This window comes from Pipistrellus hanaki (assembly GCF_964339955.1).
Source record: "Pipistrellus hanaki genome assembly, chromosome: 4".
In the NCBI taxonomy this organism is placed as follows: domain Eukaryota; kingdom Metazoa; phylum Chordata; class Mammalia; order Chiroptera; family Vespertilionidae; genus Pipistrellus; species Pipistrellus hanaki.
Window position 1 is genome coordinate 37,969,375 of NC_140506.1, and position 19,994 is coordinate 37,989,368.

At 35.0% G+C, this 19,994-nt stretch overlaps 1 protein-coding gene across 1 annotated transcript in view; it reads left to right on the top strand.

Annotated features, from left to right (window-relative positions):
* JMY (junction mediating and regulatory protein, p53 cofactor) overlaps positions 1 to 19,994 on the top strand; it is a 48,149-nt gene that overhangs the window by 10,764 nt on the left and 17,391 nt on the right. The window contains exons 2-4 of the mRNA XM_084881303.1: positions 5,246 to 5,419; positions 10,412 to 10,562; positions 13,766 to 13,935. Of these exons, the coding sequence (XP_084737429.1) occupies positions 5,246 to 5,419; positions 10,412 to 10,562; positions 13,766 to 13,935 (495 nt within the window). The remainder of the gene's footprint in view (positions 1 to 5,245; positions 5,420 to 10,411; positions 10,563 to 13,765; positions 13,936 to 19,994) is intronic.

The following is a 19,994-nucleotide window of genomic DNA, read 5'->3' on the forward strand; positions in this document are numbered from 1 at the left end:
TACCTCATTCTCTTCAGTACCTTAGCTTCCTCATCTGTAAGGCAAGGAGAATAATACTGTTGCCTCATAGAGTGATTTAAAATAGGTTTTATGTAAAATACATAGACTAGTAAATTCTTGGTAAATGTTACCTCTTTTAATTTAAATTTTTTATTGTTTAATATATCACATAAGTCTTCTCTTCTCCCCTCTCCCCCCACCCCCCCATTGACCTCTCCTGGGGCACCCTGAACCCCCAGCATATGCCCTCACACTCCCATTCCCCTCCACTGTCTGTGTCCATTGGTTATGCTCATATGCATGCCCTTTGGTTGATCTCTTAGCCCCTCACCTCCTGCCTTTCCTCATAGGTTGGATAGTCTATTAGATGCTTCTATGACTCTGGTTCTATTTTTGTTCATCAGTTTATGATGTTCTTTATATTCCACAAATGAGTGATATTTATCTTTCTCTGACTGGCTTATTTCACTTAGCATAATGCTCTCCAGTTCCATCCATGCTACTTTTTTATTGCAGCATAGTGTTCCATTATGTAGAATATAGTTTTCTAATCCACTCATCTGCTAATGGGCACTTAGGCTGTTTTCAAATTTTAGCTATTATAAATTGTGCTGCTATGAACATAGGGGAGCATATATCCTTCCTAATTGGTGTTTCTGTTTTCTTGGGATATATTCCTAGAAGTGAGATTACTTGGTCAAATGGAAGTTCCATTTTTAATTTTTTTGAGGAAACACCATACTGTTTTCCACAGTGGCTGCACCAGTCTGCATTCCCACCAGCAGTGCACAAGGGTTTCTTTTTCTCCGCATCCTCTCCAGCACTTGTTTGTTGATTTGTTGATGATAGCCATTCTGACAGGTATAAGATGGTATATCATTGTTGTTTTGATTTGCATCTCTCAGATGATTAGTGACTTTGAGCATGTTTTTATGTGTCGCTTGACCTTCTGTCTGTTCTCTTTTGAAAGGTGTCTATTTAGGTCCTATGCCATTTTTTGATTGAAATGTTTATCTTCCTTTTGTTAAGTTGTATGAGTTCCCTATAAATTTTGGAGATTAAACCCTTATCAGAGATAACATTGGCAAATATGTTCTCCCATGCAGTGGGCTTTCTTGTTGTTTTGTTGATGGTTTCTTTTGCTGTGCAGTCGCTTTAAATTTTGATGTAGTCCCATTTGTTTATTTTCTCCTTAGTTTTCATTGCTTAGGAGCTCTATCAGTAAAGATATTGCCACTACAAATGTCTGCTATTTTGCTGCCCTTGATTTCTTCTGCAATTTTTATTGTTTCCTCCCTTACATTTAAGTCCTTTATCCATTTTGAGTTTATTTTTGTGGATGGTGTAAGTTGGTGGTCTAATTTCATTTTTTTGCATGTATCCGTCCACTTTTCCAACACCATTTACTAGTATTGAAGAGACTGTCTTGACTCCACTGTAAGCTCTTGCCTCCTTTGTAAAATACTGTTTGAGCGTAATGGCTTGGGTCGATTAATGGTTTCTCTGTTCGGTTCTATTGGTATACTAGTATATGTCTGTTCTTGTGCCAGTACCAGGCAGTTTTGAGAACAGTGGCTTTGTAATATAGCTTTATATCTGTTGTTGTGATCCCTCCCACTTTCTTCTTTCTCAAGATTGCTGCAGCTACTAGTATTAGGGATCTTTTTTTATTCAGATGAATTTTTGGAGAGTTTGTTCTTCTACATCTTTGAAGTATGCCATTGGTATTTTAATGGGGATTCCATTGAATCTAGATTGCTTTGGGTAGTATGGACACGGTAAATGTTAACTCTTATTTGTATTAGGAAATGGTTTAGAGTCTAAAAGTCTAAAAAAAGTCTGGTGTTATTAGTAAACTCTATCTTTTGAAGTTTTAAAATGCATTTCATTTACTTAAACATTATTTGCAGATAGTTAGATTAAAATAGATTGCCAACTGAAGTTATAATTGGTTTTAAGGTAAGTTAATGTTGGAAAACATGAAACTTTATAGCAAAGAAGACAAATTAATAAATTAGCAGTGTTAGGTGAGATGCCTTGGACTTCTCTGCAAGAGTATTAAGTTTAGTTGCTGCATAATAGCTTTGTAAAGTGCTGTACTGTTCTGTTTGAGAATAAAAAGCATGTGGGAAATAATATATAAATGTGTTAATATTTAAATAGAATAGTTGATTTTCTTTCTTTTTCATTGCATATAGTTGTGTAGAGGGGAACTGTGACTTAATAAACATACAATGACTTGATTTTGTTTTGGCAGAAAATAGTATCTAAACTGTTGCATTAACATTTACTTCAGTGTCTCTGTAAGAAGAGCTCCCAGAATCCTGTGTCTGAGGATTGTCTTACTGTTGAATCATGGCATTTGATCACTTCTCAATGACTCTGGGGAACTTTACAATTGAGGAATGTTGCTACTATTTTGTTTTCCCCCCTCATTCTTTTAATTTCTGCTATTCCTAAAACTTCATAGAAAATAATCTCTAATGTTTTTCATTTCAAGTGGAATAAAAAATAAAGGGTTTCTGTGAATGTACATTTTCTTGTAAGGAGAGAATTATTGCCTTTAAAACTATAAACAGTTTATAATTTATTGTAAGGACTAATTGTGCATTTTTTTAAAACACAGTTTTCTTGTTCTATCCTTCTTTAATCGGGTTATTACGTATGTTTCCTATAGCTGTAGTCTTGAGATGGTAAAGCTGTGTTGGAAGTGAGTACCTGTGCCACCAGTTAGAATTTATTTCTGGGACTTGAGAAAAGTGCTGTAATTATAAAATGATCGTTCATACAGCTGCTATTCCTTTTATAATACTACTTTCAATTGTAGCTTAACGCAGCTGATTCAATACAAGATTTATCTACTTAGGAATAATAGGTAGCTGGGCCCAGAAAGAGAAGTATGTAGTATTTTCTTATTTCTTATGCCTTATCTTTTGGAAAACTTGTATTTGTAAGCCAAAATACGTTTGTGTGTGGGTAAGTGGAGAATGGATAGAATATAAAACCTTTCTTAAGATGTACAGTTGGCCAACAGGCACATGAAAAGATGTACTGCATCACTAATTATTAGGGAAATGCAAATCAAAACCACGAGTTATTACCCCATATCTGTTAGAATGGTTATTATAAAAAATATTAGAAATAACAAGTGGAGCAGATGAGGAGAAAAAGGAACCCTCTTACTCTGTTGGTGGGATTGTAAATTGGTGCAGCCACTGTGGAAAACAGTATGGAGGTTCCTCAAAATATTAAGCATAGAACTACTATATTATTTAGCAATTCCTCTTCTGGGTATTTAACTGAAGAATATGAAAGCACTAATTTGAAAAGATATATGTACCCCTTTGTTCACTGCAGCCTTATTTATAATAGCTAAGATATGGAAACAACCTGAGTGTCCATCAATAGAATAGATAAAAGACAAAATAGTTAAAGATGTGGTATATACAGTTAACTCTTGAACAACTGGGTTTGAGCTGCACGGGTCCACTTATAGAAGGATATTTTTCCAATAAATATACTGTTGGCCTTCACATTCCTGGTTTCAAATTTGTGGATTCACTCAGCAATAGATCGAAAACAGTATTTTCCATCTAAGTTTGGGAATCTGCATATACAGAGGGTCTCCTTAAGTTATACACATATTTTCAGCTTCATAAGGTCAGCTATATATACTCAGCCATACAAAGATAAATATTGCCGTTTTTGACAACACAGATGTATCTTGAGGGTGTTAATGCCAAGTGAAATAAATCAGAGATATAAAAAAACAAAAACATGATTTTATTTGTGGAACAGAAAACATAAAGAAATGAAAGAATAAAAACAAACTCATAGATAACAGACAACAGATTGGTAGTTGCCAGAGTGGTGGGGGCGGGGAGGCGGGGCAAAATAGATAAAGGGAATAATGTACACCTGAAACCTACATAATGTTATTCAATTAAAAAAAACACCTTTCTCTAAAAAAAGTATTCACTTGATAGATCATGATTGTAAAAAGTATAATTGAAATGTAAATCTTCTCCCCTCCTACCCTCATTTCCTTGTCTATGGTTCCCCTTCTTAGAGGTAGTTACCCATAAGAGTTTCTTGTGTATTTTCAGATTCAGTCATATATACAAATATATATAGAACATTGATACTCCCTATGTTTTAAACAACCCATATATACTATATACTATATATATATATATATATATATATATATATATATATATATACACACACACACACACACACACACACACACATACAAACTCTAGTATACATATTGTGTGTTTTTTCTCTTAGGCTATATTACTTATTTCTTTTTCTTTTTTAGTCCTCATCCGAGGATATTTTCCCATTGATTTTTTTAGAGAGAGTGAAGAGAGGGAGAGAGAGAGAAACATACATGTGAGAGAGGAGGTTAACATCGATTGGTTGCCCTCCTGCATGAGCACTGACCAGGGCCCAGGCCAGGGAGGAGCCTGCAACCCAGGTACCTGGCCTTGACCAGAGTTGAACCCTGGAACCTTTCAGTCCGCAGGCAGATGCTCTATCCACTGAGCTAAACCAGCTATGCCTAGGCTATGTTTCTTTCTTGTATAATGTTTTAAAATGGAGAAGTACTGTGAACTCCATGAGAAAAGGGACCATGCTTTTTTGTATGCCCAGCTCCTAGCCCACTGCCTAATATTTTAGATACTCAGCCCATATTTATTGAGGAATGAATGAATGAATGAATGAATGAATGAATGTAAATACACATATATGCATAGATACATACATGAGTTACAAAGAAAGTTAAATTGAGTTCCAAATTGGGAGGAAGAAAGGAGTGACAAGAAGATTTGGGGAAATTAGTAAAATAACATTGGCAAGAGTTGATAGTTATCTTGTAGATTCGCAAGAAAAAAAAATTGAAAATAAATATGGGGAAAGGTATTAGACCATGGAAAACTTTTCTAAAGAGTTAACTAAACAAATAAGTAGTATAGAGTCCTAGAAAACGCAGAAAACAGAAATAATATGGTGAAAGCAGTTTGAAAAGGATAATTCAGGCCTAAGGCATGGATATGAGGGATAAAGAGCAGTTGGGAGCTTTTTGTTCCCTCTTGCTTCTGTGTTTCAGAGTTTCCATGTCCTCATGATAGGGAGCAAAAAGTAAATATTTATATGCCGTTATAATATATAACACACACACACACACACACACACACAAAATTGGATTTCTTTTTACTAAAACTTCATTGTTCCACAGCTCTTGGATAAGCACAAGAATATAGAGAGCATGGTGGAGCTTCTGGACTTGTATCAGATGGAGGATGAAGCCTACAGCAGCCTTGCAGAAGCCACAACGGAACTCTATCAGTATTTACTACAGCCATTCCGAGACATGAGAGAACTTGCCATGCTACGGAGACAGCAGATCAAGGTATTTTTTTAAACCTAAATAGTAGCCTGCCTGTTTCATAGTTCTCAACCTGGCTGGCCATGCATTTTAATTACAGTGAAACTTTTTAAAAATGTACATATCTGGTTCTTTGTCCCCAAAGATTCTATATACAGCCTGAACAATCATTTTAAAGCATCTCAAAAGACAATTCTGCTGAGTAGCCAGGAGAGCAGCCTAGACGGTAAAATTATAAATACAGTGATTCCCCTGCCCACTTTCCTGTACTAAAATTTGTTTCACCTAAGAATTGGAGTTGTTTTTTTCTTTTCCACTCTTCTAACAATAGATAGGAATAACACATAAGACCCGGTATCTAAGCAAGTGATGTGTTTATCATAAGTAATCCTGTGCCAAGAAATTTGTATTTATAAACGAGTCTCACTGTCCTAGCTACCTAAACTGACACATTCTTTTTTCCATGCTAAAAACAGGCACTGTTTTCTTTCTAGTTCTGAAATTGAAAACAGGGATGTCACTGTTTCAGCACATGATCCAGATGACCAAGGCTGTGCATCTTCAAATTTGCCAAGTTAGGAAATGAACTTAGTGTCCTATCTTCACTTAATGTCTTAGGTGCAGTTGTAATCACATTTTTTAACAGTTGGCTGAAACATTAGCTATTCAATTTCACAAGTCAGTAAAAAACAGCATTGAAAAGCATAATATACATGAACAGTGAAGGTAAAGATTAATCCAACAACAAAGTGTAAATTATCTTCAAATAATTGTGACTGGATTTACTTTTTGTTAACTTTTTTTCTCTTCTATAAGCCATAATGCAAATTTTCTCACTTCTGTGTACTGTTTAATTGTGCAAGTGAAAATAAATTCTGCTAATAATCTGAGTTGAGATTTTTGAAAAAAGGCGAAAGATTTATGCGATCTGAAGAGAAACCAGAGTATGAGAGTTGAGATTTTTGAATTTGGAACATTGCTTGTTCTGTTTATTAAATTTCTGTTTCATAGTTGTGTCTGTTGGAAAATCAAACCAGATACTTCAGATATTCAGAGGGACTTGAATATGAAGAGTTGTTAATTAGGTATAAAGTTGTTAACCAGATCATTAAGAAGGCAAGAATGTAACTCTGTAAGATATCAGGGTTAATAATTGCCAAATCAGCCACCACTCCTAGGTGTGTGTGTGGGGTGTGTGTGTGTGTGTGTGTGTGTGTACTGGAGTGATGTACTTTCATCTAATCAGCAAAGAGGATGGGCCCGGTCCTGGTGAAACTAGTCTCTGCGGAAGAGGACTGCTCACCTAGTGCTGGTGTTTGAGCTGCTCTAGTGGAGAGACCTGCTCTCTGGGGATAGTGCACCGGTGGGCTGGTGGGACTGAGAGGTTGGGGCAAACAATGAAGCTAGTTTTGCAAAGGTGGGAAAGCTGGGAACTGGATTCAGGAAAAAACTTCAGAGTCTGGGTTGAAGAAGTGAGAGCTGGGATGATGCTCACAGGAACAGCAAACAGTAAAGTCAAGTGATGCAGATGGTAAGAAGCAAATCTCTGTTACCTTCTTCAACCCTGAAATCTCCTCCCACCCTTCCTATTGACAAAGCCTAAATGTGGTTTGGAGAGCTTGAATCCTAGCATCACAGGGCAGAAGGTGGAACTTGGAGCCAACAGACAAGCCATTTACATACATTTCAGATTTTCAAAGTTAGGGAAAATATCTAATAACCTAGTTTATGGTTTTAGGTAAAATAAACTTACAAGTTCTTTAAAGAATATAAAGTTTAATCAATGAGGTCTTTGAAAAAGATTTCTATTCAAAATATACTGAATAAGAGTTTAAAATTTTGCCTGCAGTGTTCAATTTATTAAATTACTATTCCATACTTGTGAATTCTAATATTATACTTTTTAACCTGAGTGTTTTAAAATCAGAAGTAATCACAACAAAAAGTTCAGACCTTGATGGTTTTGTAATAGCAAACAAGTCTTTTAGAACCCTTAAATCGAAGCTGTAGTCTAAATATGCCACCTACTGCCAAGAATCCCACAGAGGTTTTCTGTTTCCTGTCAAACTAAGTAATGTTCCTCAGCCTGACATTCAAAGGCCTCACAGTGATCACAGCCTTCTTTTCTGGTCCTACCTCCCATCACCTTTATCAGTCTTACCCAGACTCCTGCCAGGCTGGACTGCTGTCTGTCTCTTACCATACCTGCCTCTAGGCAGTGCTCAGGTTAATTCTTGCTTCCAGCATGCCTTTTGAAGGAGGCTCTATTTCTCCATCTGTACCTGTCAAAATCCTATCCCCCAGCGTCCAAAGCTTCTGCAGTTAATGAACCTCAATAAGTTCTATTTTTTTGTAGTGATTTTTTCATTATTATTTTCCTCCCATTACCATTCATCCCCTCACCCTGCTCCCTATAAATAGCTAAGTTCTCTCTTACCAAACCTTTAAATTTTCTTAAAGAATTTAAAACACTTTTATTCCTTTTTACACAGAGACACTGTTTGCCATCTATAATATCTGGCCAAAATGCTACTTATTCATCATTCCCTTTAGAAAGTCTGCACAGACTTTGCACCCCAAACTCCACAGCTGGTGCTTTCCATTGTATCTTAAGCATACTCTATCATGACATTTTTCATACTCAACCTAGAGCACCAGTGCGTGAAATTTGTGCACTCAGGGAAAGAAGGGTTCCCTCAGCCTGGCCTGCACCCTCTTGCAGTACAGGAACCCTCAGGGGATGTCCAACTGGCAGCTTAGGCCCGCTCCCCTCCCATCCCACCCCCAGAGAGAGGCTCCCGCCACCACAGCTGCCCTCACCAGCTGTGAGCCTGGCTCCTGGCTGAGCGGCACTCCCCCTGTGGGAGCACACTGACCACCACGGGGCAGCTCCTGCATTGAGTGTCTGCCCCCTGGTGTTCTGTGTATGTCATAGCAATTGGTCATTCGGCCGTTCAGTTTATTTGCATATTAGCCTTTTATTATATAGGATTGTAATTCTTTACTTGGGTATTTATGTCCTCCACCAGGCTGAATATCTTGTCATCTCTGGTGCCTACTACAATACTGGCACTGAACAGATATCATACATGATCGTTTTGAATGAATAATTGAGACCTTTGTTAAAGGTCTCATAGCAGAACTAGTCTCCTCATTTCAAAACAGATTTCTTCATCACAGATCTCTCTTTCTTCCCACCCTCAATTAGATTGTAAGTTTCTTGGGAAGACACTATGCATATTACTCATATATTTCCTCTAAAGCACCTAGTACAGTAGTCTCTGCATTCAAATTATATAATTGAGATGATTTCCAAATATTAGCCATGGGAAAATCTAAAAGGAAAAAAAAAAAACCCAACCATATCCACTAGTAGCATCATTTAAGTTTGACTCCTGAAGTTTGAAACTGGAGATACAATAATCATCTGAGAATTAAAAAAAAAAAAAAAAATGTAGTCTGGATGAGTATGGAATTGGATATCAAGAGTCCAAGAATCCTAGCTGCTGCTACTGGCTTGTCTTTGCTTGGTAACTATTTTTATAGTCTCAGAAGTGGCGTTTATATAATTCTGTTTCCAAATTAATAAGGAAGACATTTATGTTCTGAACATATATATTCAATATATCTCTACTTCCTATCCCTGCCCCATACACTGGAACAGTGGTTGGCAAACTCATTAGTCAACAGAGCCAAATATCAACAGTACGATGATTGAAATTTCTTTTGAGAGCCAAAAACCGACTTCTGCGCATGGGCCACGAAGTTCCAGTTGCACTGTACATGCGCACCCGCACATGGTATTTTGTGGAAAAGCCACATTCAAAGGGCCAAAGAGCCGCATGTGGCTTGAGAACTGCAGTTTGCCGACCACTGCACTGGGAAAAAGAGGTCTCATAATTTTGCCTCTTTCTTGGCCTGATATATGAAAACATGGACTCATTGTTTGCTTGACTAGAAACAGGAAACCTCTGGGATAGTGTGTCTTTAGCCTGTCTAGTTGGTATGATTTGTGAACCCAAGAAAAGATAGAAGCATTTTTTCTTGTTCATGCTTATAAAAGATATGTATAATATAATAAAGAAGATTTGGAAAGTGCAGATTTTAAACAGGAAGAAAAATATTACCATTAATTTACTACCAAAAGATGACATCAATAATAATACACCTTACATATTTTGTCCTTTTTCCCCTAGGTATTCTTTTATGTAATTGAAATTATATCTCTGCACAATATTGCAATGAACACTCTGGTTATTATTTTTGGAAGGTATTGTCTTATATATCTTCAAAAAGTATGGTATCATAAAATACTTCCCCAAAAATGTTTTGATCATTGTATAGTTTCACTAGTAGTGTATAAGTGTGTATCTTTTTCGCCATTACCACTGTTTAGTCTCATCATTTAAAAAAAAAAAAAACAACACATTTTTATTGCTTTCAGAGAGAAAGAAAGGGGGAGAGAGTGATAGAAACATTGCTTTAGCATGTCTGAGGTTTTGCTGCCTGTGGATTCCTCTAGTATTTTTATGGTTTCCCATCTTAAGTTTAAGTCCTTTATCCATTTTGAGTTTATTTTTGTGATTCTGTCCAATTTTCCCAACACCATTTATTGATCATTGTTAATTTTCTTGTGTTATTAATTAATAGCTAGCACTCTAAAGCAGGGGAAAACAAGTATTCCTTATTTTAGAATCAAGCACAGTGCCTGATGTAAGCATTCAGTAAATGTTTAAGAAATGAATCAAAGAAAGAAAATAACTTTTTAAAAGTGTTTTATTTTATTGATTTTAGAGAAAGGAAGGGAAAGGGTTAGAGAGATAGAAACTTCCATGATGAGAGAGAATCATCTATTGGTTGCTTCCTGCATGGTTCCTACTGGGGATTGAGCCCACAACCTGGGCATGTATCCTGACCTAGAATCGAACTAGTGACCTCTTGGTTAATGGAGTGACATCTAACCATTGAGCAACACCGGCTGGGCAGAACTTAATTTTTCTTTTTCTCTCTCTAAAGATTTCCATGGAGAATGATTATCTGGGTCCCCGAAGAATTGAAAGTTTACAAAAAGAAGATGCTGATTGGCAGCGGAAAGCTCACATGGCTGTGCTCTCTATTCAAGATCTTACTGTCAAATATTTTGAAATAACAGCTAAAGCTCAAAAAGGTAAGTTTCCCAATGAAATTATCCTTGTTTAACTTTGAAAACGAGTTGTTTAAATATTTTATGTTCACATTAACTGTGTTGAAAAGCATATAAAGACCACTAATAGTCTGAACAGTTTGGAAGGAAGATCACTATTAATAAAGTTATATCTTTTTAATCATTTTTAGATATATTAGTAATGGGATATTGATATAGTATAATTTAGTTTTGACACTAATTCACAGTTTAAAGGCACAGAGGTCTCTAACATGACTATCCTCATCTCGGGTACATTACAGACCCCACAATTTAAAGGCACAGAGGTCTCTAACATGACTATCCTCATCTCAGGTACTACTCCCTCATTTGGGGGTGGGGAGTTTTCAGGCCATCTGCTCTTCTACCAACTTGCTACCAATTTGAGGGTTCCCATAACTTTTTTAGGTTCAGTAACTCAATACAATAACTCAAAGAACTCAGGAAAGCACATTCTTAGGACTTATAAATGACACAAATCAGGACAAGCCAAATGAGACATAGGGCAAACTCTGTGAAGGTTCACCTTCCTTCCATAGGTGGCCATAGAAGTTCTTCAGTGGCTCCTTAATATGCAATTCAAATTCAGAGCTGTTCATTATATTAATAATCTGTTACTCTCTTTACCTGCAGTTAAAACAGGTTAACATTCAGGTTATTCTTTCATCAAATTCACATTTTCTTAAGTTGAATTTAAAGCAATTTATCCCTTCAGAATGCCAGTGCAGAATGAGAATACTTTTCTTGATTTCTCCACATCCTTTGGCATTGTCATAAAAACACACAAAACCAATAATTTGATAAGTGAAAATGGTATCATGTTCTTATCTTACATTTCTTTGGTTACTGAATGTTGATCTTTTTTGTTCTCATGTAATAATTGGTATTCGCATATTCTTTTTTTTTTTTTCAGTTAACATTTTTGCCTATTTTTCTATGGTATTTTTTGTATTGCTCTATAAGAGCTCCTAATATATTCATTGATATTTTTATTATATTTCTATTATAGTTGTATAGTTTTGACATCTGTTGCAAATATCTATTCCTAAATTTTCTTTTAACATTTTTCACTTTAAAAATCATCAGCTTTTAAGAATGATTTCCTTTTTAATCTTTAAATTATGTTAACTTGTAATTTCTAAAGTAAGTTTCTGTGTTCCTTCAAATAGTTAAAGCCTACTAAAAATCCTTTTATATACTTAGATTTCTTTCTACACTCTTTTCTGTTCTTATATTGTAATTGTAACTTTATAACAAAATTTATTAACAAAGTTTATCAGTTAAACCCTCACTGTTTTTCAAAATATCTTGGCTATACTCAATTATTCTTCACTAAAATAGTATTATAAACCTTTTGAAAAAATCACATACCCTCTTTTTTTTTTTTTAATTAAGATTATTTTTTCCTAAACTAATATAATTCTGATCAAAACTATAATGTTTTAGGATTGAAAAAGGATTTTAATATTTATGAGGAAGAGTAAATGCTTTATTTATTAAATAAACATAGGATGATATTTTTTGGTATATCATGACATTTATTCAAGTTGATTAAGTTTTTTGTTTTGTTTTGGTTTTTGTTTTTTATCTGGGTCCTACACATTTCTTGTTCAGTTCACCTGTGGGCTTTTTATGTTTTACCTTTGTGGTTATGAAAGGACATTATTCCTTTTAATAGGTTTTGAGCTTTATTATTTAATCTTCAAATCTTTTATCTGTTTTGGTGATTAATATGGTATAGAATGTGTTCAAGTTCTTATGCAGATGTTTCACTTCCATACAAAGTGAAATTTGATAGCTGTAATAAAAACTGTCAATAATTATATGTGATTTTTATTTGTTAAAGAATAAATTAAATATGGTTTGTTTCTTAGATTTAAAAAAATGCTTTAGATAGATGAAATTATAGTTAACATGTAGTGTTTGACAATGAAGTGCTTTTCTTCATTCTTTTAAGGTATGTTTTAGTAATACTTTATGTTTTAATGTTGATGTGACTGATTTGTGCACAGATGCTGGCAAAAGTGTCTGACACTTATGCTGTTGCTACTTTTGAAACTCTGGGTTTTTATTTATTAGGATGAGACCAGCAATGCCCTAACTCCAAAACTACACAAAAAAAGAAGAAAACTATAGACCTGTATTCTAATAGATAGATGCAAAAATCCTCAACAAAATATTGACAAATTTTAAAATACTTAAAAATTAACAATCATGACCAAATGGAGTTTTTCTTTCCTCATTCAGTATGTGAAAACCAATCAATGCATGCTACTGTATTGCAGGTCTAAAGCAGTAGTTTTTAACTGGGTGTGATTGTGTTACACAAAAGGACATGAAGCAGTGTCTGGAGACATTTTTGGTTTTCACAACAGCATAATGAATAACTAGCATCTAGCCAGCAGAGGCCATAGAATGTTCAGCATTCTATGTTGCACAGGACAGCCCACCATAATGGCTAAGAATTTTCTGGCTTATAATGTCAAAAGTGCTGGTGTTGAGAAATTCTAGTCTTAATAAGAAAAAAGCATGATCAGTATATCAGTAGATGTTGAAAAAGCATTCGGCAAAATATAACATCACGTGCTAAAAAAGCAAGTCTTAGCTTGTTGTAATGAGGTAAGAAAAAGAAATAAAATGTATTTAGTTTGGAAAGGAAGAAATATAATGTCCTTCCTATTCACAGATAATAACATTGTTTATGTATGTAGAGAATTATATGGAATCTATTTTTTAAACTCTTAGAATTAACAAATCACTTTCTCAAGGTCACAGGAAATAAGGTCAACCGAAGAAGTGAATTTTAGTAGGATTTAAATAATTTTAAATAACCTTGAATATTTCAACTAACATTACCAGGAAAAATGTATAAACCTTCACAGATTAAAGTTTATATAGAAACTTTGAAATGTAATGACACTGGACATGTAAAAGAGCATTTTTAAAGTTAATCTGACAACCTGGTTTCATTTTCATAAAGTTATTTCTGAGGAAAATTATTTAAAATTTTTATTGAAGACATTAGAATCTAAGATATTGTTGAATAATATTTTAGAGCCATTAATAAGTAATTTACCATGGGGGTAAGATTTGGGTGTTTATCTTTGAGTAGGTGGTTAGTGAAACCTAAGTCTTTCAAATTTTTTAGTATCAAGTTGTTAATGTCTTTTAAAAATTATTATTAATAGCTGTGTACGATCGAATGCGAGCAGATCAGAAGAAGTTTGGTAAAGCATCTTGGGCAGCAGCTGCTGAACGTATGGAGAAACTCCAGTATGCAGTTTCTAAGGAGACGCTGCAGATGATGCGAGCTAAAGAGATCTGTTTGGAACAGAGGAAACATGCACTAAAAGAAGAGGTAACAAAAACACGGAAAGATACAAAAATTTTTACAACTTAAGAATTAATATTATCTTTGTATAAGATTGACATTTTTCTGATTCTACAGTCAACTAATAATTTTGCACTGACTCCATTAGACAATAATACTCATGATGGGGCCTATGATTTGAGATGCCACTAAAAGAATAGATACATATGGTATTTTCACAGCATCACAATAGAAATACAGGCATCAGTGCACTGTTCAGATAAAAGGAGGTCTACGTTAGAATTCCTTTGCTTTCTTTAAAATTTAGTAATGTTCAAAGCTTTCTGACAATTATTAAGAAAGTTTCACTCCCTAAGGAAATTTAGCAAAAATACTAAGGCAGTAACATTTTGTTAGACTTGATTATATTATGCTTAGACCATTACCTTTAGAACTTTCATTTTATTTCTTCTGGAACAAAATAAGATTAGTAGAGGTCCAATTTTCTTGATTGGGCTTCAATTTTCTCTTTATGGATACAAAAAAGAAAGGAAAAAAAGCTATAGAAATCCTTGAAAAGGGTTTCTTAAAACCTACCTAAAATGAACTTTTTAAAATTATATTTTTTTTCATCCTTTTTATCAATGGTTTTAGTGTTCCTTGTAGGGTCCAAAACAGCACTGGATATACCATTGATGCCCAAATCTTGCTTGAAAATATTGCAACCATTAGTTTTGAAATATTTTATATATTTTATGTTTTATTAAACTTAGCCAGAACAAATAGCTTTTTATAAAAGAATACTTAAATATCTACATTTGTGTATGCTGATAGTTTTTCTAAGTATAAGAAGAAGCAAATGATATCGTGTAGGAATGCAGTATTTTTGAAAATCAGGAAAGTATATAGTTTTAATAGTGAATGAAGATTAAAACTAGTGTTAGGGATGAATCTAAGCAGGTGTTCTAGATGGTAGGTAGTAACCTTTGATGTTTTAGGCACAACTATTCAGTTTGTCCATTGTACCCAGAGTTAAAACTCAAAATATATCAAAGATGAAAAGCAGTCAAATCATTAAATTTTGGATTGCTTTTCCTTTTCTTTATCCATTTTTTACCTTACTGAGATAGATGGTTAACAATTTATTATATCATGCATTATTAAGTCATTTTTTGGGGGAGGAAATGAAATCACTTTTTGGGGCCAATATGTCATATATGAAATATTTCTAAAACCAAACTCCTTCATTTCCGTACTTAGCAGGTCTTCCTCAAATCTCTCCTTTCTGTTAAGGGCACATGATTCTTCAAGACATCCCAGGCCCAAAACCTTAGGATCATCTTTAACTCTTCCTTTTCCTTTGCCTCCATTTTCTGCTTATTAGAATTCTGCCCAACAAAAATGTCCCCCTCAGTTTAATACTGGCTATTTTAAGAGAGGAATTATACTTCAGAAGGATTAGATAAGAATAAAATTATTTGTTTCATTAGATTTGTAGTACTTTGTAGCTCAAAATGATTTTTAAATCATATTTTGAGACATAATACAATCAACTGTAGAATATTTTCATAACCCCCAAAGTAAACCTGTGTTCATTAGTAGTCATTCTTTTTTTTTATTTTATTTTAATTTATTGATTTTTTACAGAGAGGAAGGGAGAGAGATAGAGAGCTAGAAACGTCGATGAGAGAGGAACATCGACCAGCTGCCTCCTGCACACCCCCCACCGGGGATGTACCCGCAACCAATGTACATGCCCCTGACCGGAATCGAACTTGGGGCCTTTCAGTCCACAGACCTACGCTCTATCACTGAGCCAAATCGGTTTCGGCAAGTAGTCATTCTTCATCTGCTCTCCCACCCTCCCCCAGACCAAGACAATAACTAATCTACTTTCTGTCTCTCTAAATTTTCTATTCTGGACATGTAAATGGAATTATAAAATATGTGGTTGTTTTATTTAGCATTTTTCAAGGTTCATCCATGTTGTAGCATTCATCAGCACTTTGTTGTGTTTGTTTTAGGGTGCCTAAAAGAGCTGCTGAGAGTATTGCAGTACTTGCTATTGCAGGAACATTTATTCTTACTGGAATTGGTCTAGGGTGGTAGAGAAAGCTACATTGGGCCCTGAGAATCTGGGATATGATTATCTGTGGGGTCATTTTCCTTGGGGCCATCCTGTTACCTTAACAGTCTGTTTTTTAACATTCTGTAGTGTGTTTGAATCTTCAAAGGTTTTGGTAAAACTGCCAGTTAGTCATTCTTGCCAGGTTTATGATTGTTGTGTGTATGTAATATATGCATTCTGCTTTTTATGTGCGTCTGTGATGATTTACTATACAGTTTTATTAGCGTTAATTTAAGGTGACCACATTACTCATGAGAAACAGTACAAATGTCAGTTATTAAGCCCATCCCAAACAAATGCCAGTGAAGACCTTGTGATAGAGTACTACCCTGTGATTTAAATGATGGGGAGACTTTTGTTCTTTTAAAAAATGTTGCTATGTTGTGTTTCCTTAGGTTATTTTGAAGACAAAAGACTTCTTCCTGATGTGACAAAACACTTTAAAAATAGGAATTAAATTGAAAATTATTTAGTAATATTTGACATGAATATAATGCTGAACTTGAAACAAAATTTTTAAATTAACATTGAAATATTAAATATCATCTGGGCAAGCAAAATTCTGTTTAAATTTAAAATTTTCTTTACACTAGTATTCAGAATAAGTATGATGCCTTTTACTCTATCTCTTTTTTAACTGTTTCTGAGTCTTGATTATAGCCATTCTTACCCTCTTTAGGTCACAGACAATTTGTCCCTTTAATGATTTGAAAGCAAGGAATCCTGCACTCAGAAATACGCATATGCATAGCTTTGCACACAAATTTAGTGGGTTCCCAGTTCATCTGTATCTGAGCCTCTCTCTGCTGGTGTTCAAATTTTTCCATCAAAAACTCTTGAAAATATCATTGCCCTTTTGGTCCGATACTTTTGAAAGGGTGAGTTCAATTAGTTGTGACTATTTTATTCTACACTTTCAATAGTATATTCTCCATCAATCCAGATTTTAAAACAATAGCGCAGTCTATCCAGATACATCTTTACTTTCAAATATTACTTACAGATCACATCAGATACATTTTAAACCACTGAACAAGGTGAAGCTACATATAATGACACAAGTTTAGGAATAGGATGTATTTAAGAAGTGTCATTAAAAGAATGGATATTAATGAAATAAGGGATTCTCTTTATAGTTATTAGTTGAAATAGATACTAAAGTTAAGATGCCATCATGAAACAAATCACATATATCAATTAATTTGTGGATTGTTACCTTCTGTTGACCATATTCTCTTGGTAATAGGGAATTAACCAGAAAACCCTTGGGATTCCAATCCTTGTAGTTGAAAGTTCTAAAAACTACACCAATGTGCTTTCTTGTCTTGGCAGAGGATTTTAACCATTCCCATTCATATTTTTAAAACTGATTCTTTGAGGTCATCTCTATGAATATGCATAAACTTCTAGAATATTTAAAAAAAAAATTTTTAAACATATCTTCCATCTTTAATATATTTTATTGATTTCTTACAGAGAGGAAGGGAGAGAGATAGAGAGCCAGAAACGTCGATGAGAGAGAAACATCGACCAGCCGCCTCCTGCACACCCCCACTGGGGATGTGCCCGCAACCAACGTACATGCCCTTGACCAGAATCGAACCCGGGACCTTTCAGCCCGTAGACTGATGCTCTACCACTGAGCCAAACCGGTTTCGGCAACTTCTAGAATATTGAGCTGATTATATATTCCAACCCCTAGGCTAGTTCCTTTTATTTCATTATTTTGTCTTTCTCCTAAAAGCATATGGCTAAATTATGATTAATTGAGGTTATAGCCCTCTATGTCAGTTTATTTAAGTCACTAGTAATTAACTAGAGGACCAGTGCACAAATTCATGCACGTGGGTGGGGAGGGTCCAGTTAGCCCACCCCGATGGGGGGGCGCACAGGTGATTGGCCGATCGGTCCCACCCCCAATTGGGCCAGTTGGCCAGCCACAGTGGGTGTCATAGCAACTGGTCATTTCAGCATTCCGGTCCCTGGCTTTTTATATATATAGAGATTATTGAGCACTTATACTATAGTGAGCATGAACTTATGATATAGACAGAAAACTTCAGCAGAACTTCCTTCAGTGATGGAAATGCCCTACATCTACACTTTCCCATAAGCTTAGCTACTAGCCATATTTGTATTGAGCTCCTGAAATGTTGCATATATGACAGAGGGGCAGAATTTTTTATTTTAAATTATTTAAGTAGCCACATATGGCTTGTGGCTGCTAAATTGGACAGAGTTACAGATCCCACCTTGAGTGAATTACTTAACTTCTCTATAAAATAAAAACAATATATACCTTCTAGGAGAGTTATGAGTTCATGTATATAAATCATTTAGCAATGTGCCTGGCATAGAAAAGAACCCAAAAATAAACATTAGCTATTATTATTGTGATCTGTGTTAGTTAACTGTGCATGTATCATGGAAGGGAATACAGAAGTGGTGAAAATGTAATTCCCATGTTTAAGATGTTTGTTTTTCGTATGGGCCTTTCCAAAAAGTTTCAACCTCAGGAACATGAGGCAGAGAGGCTGGTTTTGTGTTTTTAATTTGTTTATCAGTAAGCAGATAGAGTCTGTTTCATCATATCTGTACAGTAGACATTTCAGTCTCTTAAGTACAGAAAGCTAGGTTCCACTCTAAAACTCTAATGTTACTTAATTTGAAATTCTATTTTTACTATCTAAGTTATATTTTGATGGTGTTACAAAAAGTTTTAAATATTTCAGGCTCTGTCCTTAGTGCTTTATGTGTAGTACCTCAATTCCCAATCATAATCCTTGGCGCTATAAGCCCATAAGTTGTTATCTGAAACCCCAAGACCAGATATGCTTCAGAATTCTCAGTTTTTTAGATTTTAGAAAGCCAGTTGAAGGTATGTAACTACTGGACCAATGTTAGCATTTCAGTAATGAAACATGTAGATATTTATGTTAAATGGAATAAATAGGGATTCACATCAAGTCAGATCATATTTCCCTACTAATAGATTGTGAGATTAGGTTTTGACATCAAATAATTTATGGATATTTCCAATTTTAAAATATTTCTGAAGTGTGGAATTTTAAAAAATATATTTTATTGATTTTTTACAGAGAGGAAGTGAGAGGGCTAGAGAGTTAGAAACATCAATGAGGGAGAAACATCGATCAACTGCCTCCAGCACATCTATTGGGGACATGCCCACAACCAAGGTACATGCCCTAGACCGGAATCGAACCTGGGACCTTTCAGTCCGCAGGCCGAAGCTCTATCCACTGAGCCAAACCGGTTATCAGTTTGTATGTATCTTCCCTATTCATGCAGCTGTTATAGTGGAACCCCAGGTTTGCCTAGTTATAAGTCTCATGTTCTTTTCATCTTTTCCACATCAAAGGGCTAGTCTTGATTGAATGCTTGTCGAGCTTGCCTTTAATGTTATTTCTCTTATGCTGTGCATTGTTTTTATGACTACTCTTTGAACCCTTGCTTCATTTCTTGTTTACTGCCATCTTCTCTGTAACTCACATAGTGGTGAGTGCTCAGTGAGTACTTGTTGGCTACTATATTGGCTCAACTCATAGATACTGTTTTTCACAGCCCTTCACATGTTGTACTGTTTTCTAGCACAGTAGGGTAAAAGGCAGGACAGGGCCAGCATTTGTTATGTAAATGACTTTACATTTGTTTTTAAGATATAATACAGTCAGAAAATAGGTACACATGAAAACTACTATATCATTGTGTAAGGGGGGGGTGATTATCTGTGGGGTCAATAGTGTATGATGTACTTACGTGGATATATGGATGTCGACTAATACTTTCTGTACTTCATTTCCTTGCTAGATTTACCGCAGAAACATTTTTCTTTGTTCCCTTTTCTATATTTATTGGAATGGTGCTCCCTTCCTTTGTCTTAGTGCAAAGACCATCCCTGTAGGAATTTGTATAATTGGGCTCATTCGCATGCTGCTGATACTACCTAGGCTACCTTAGG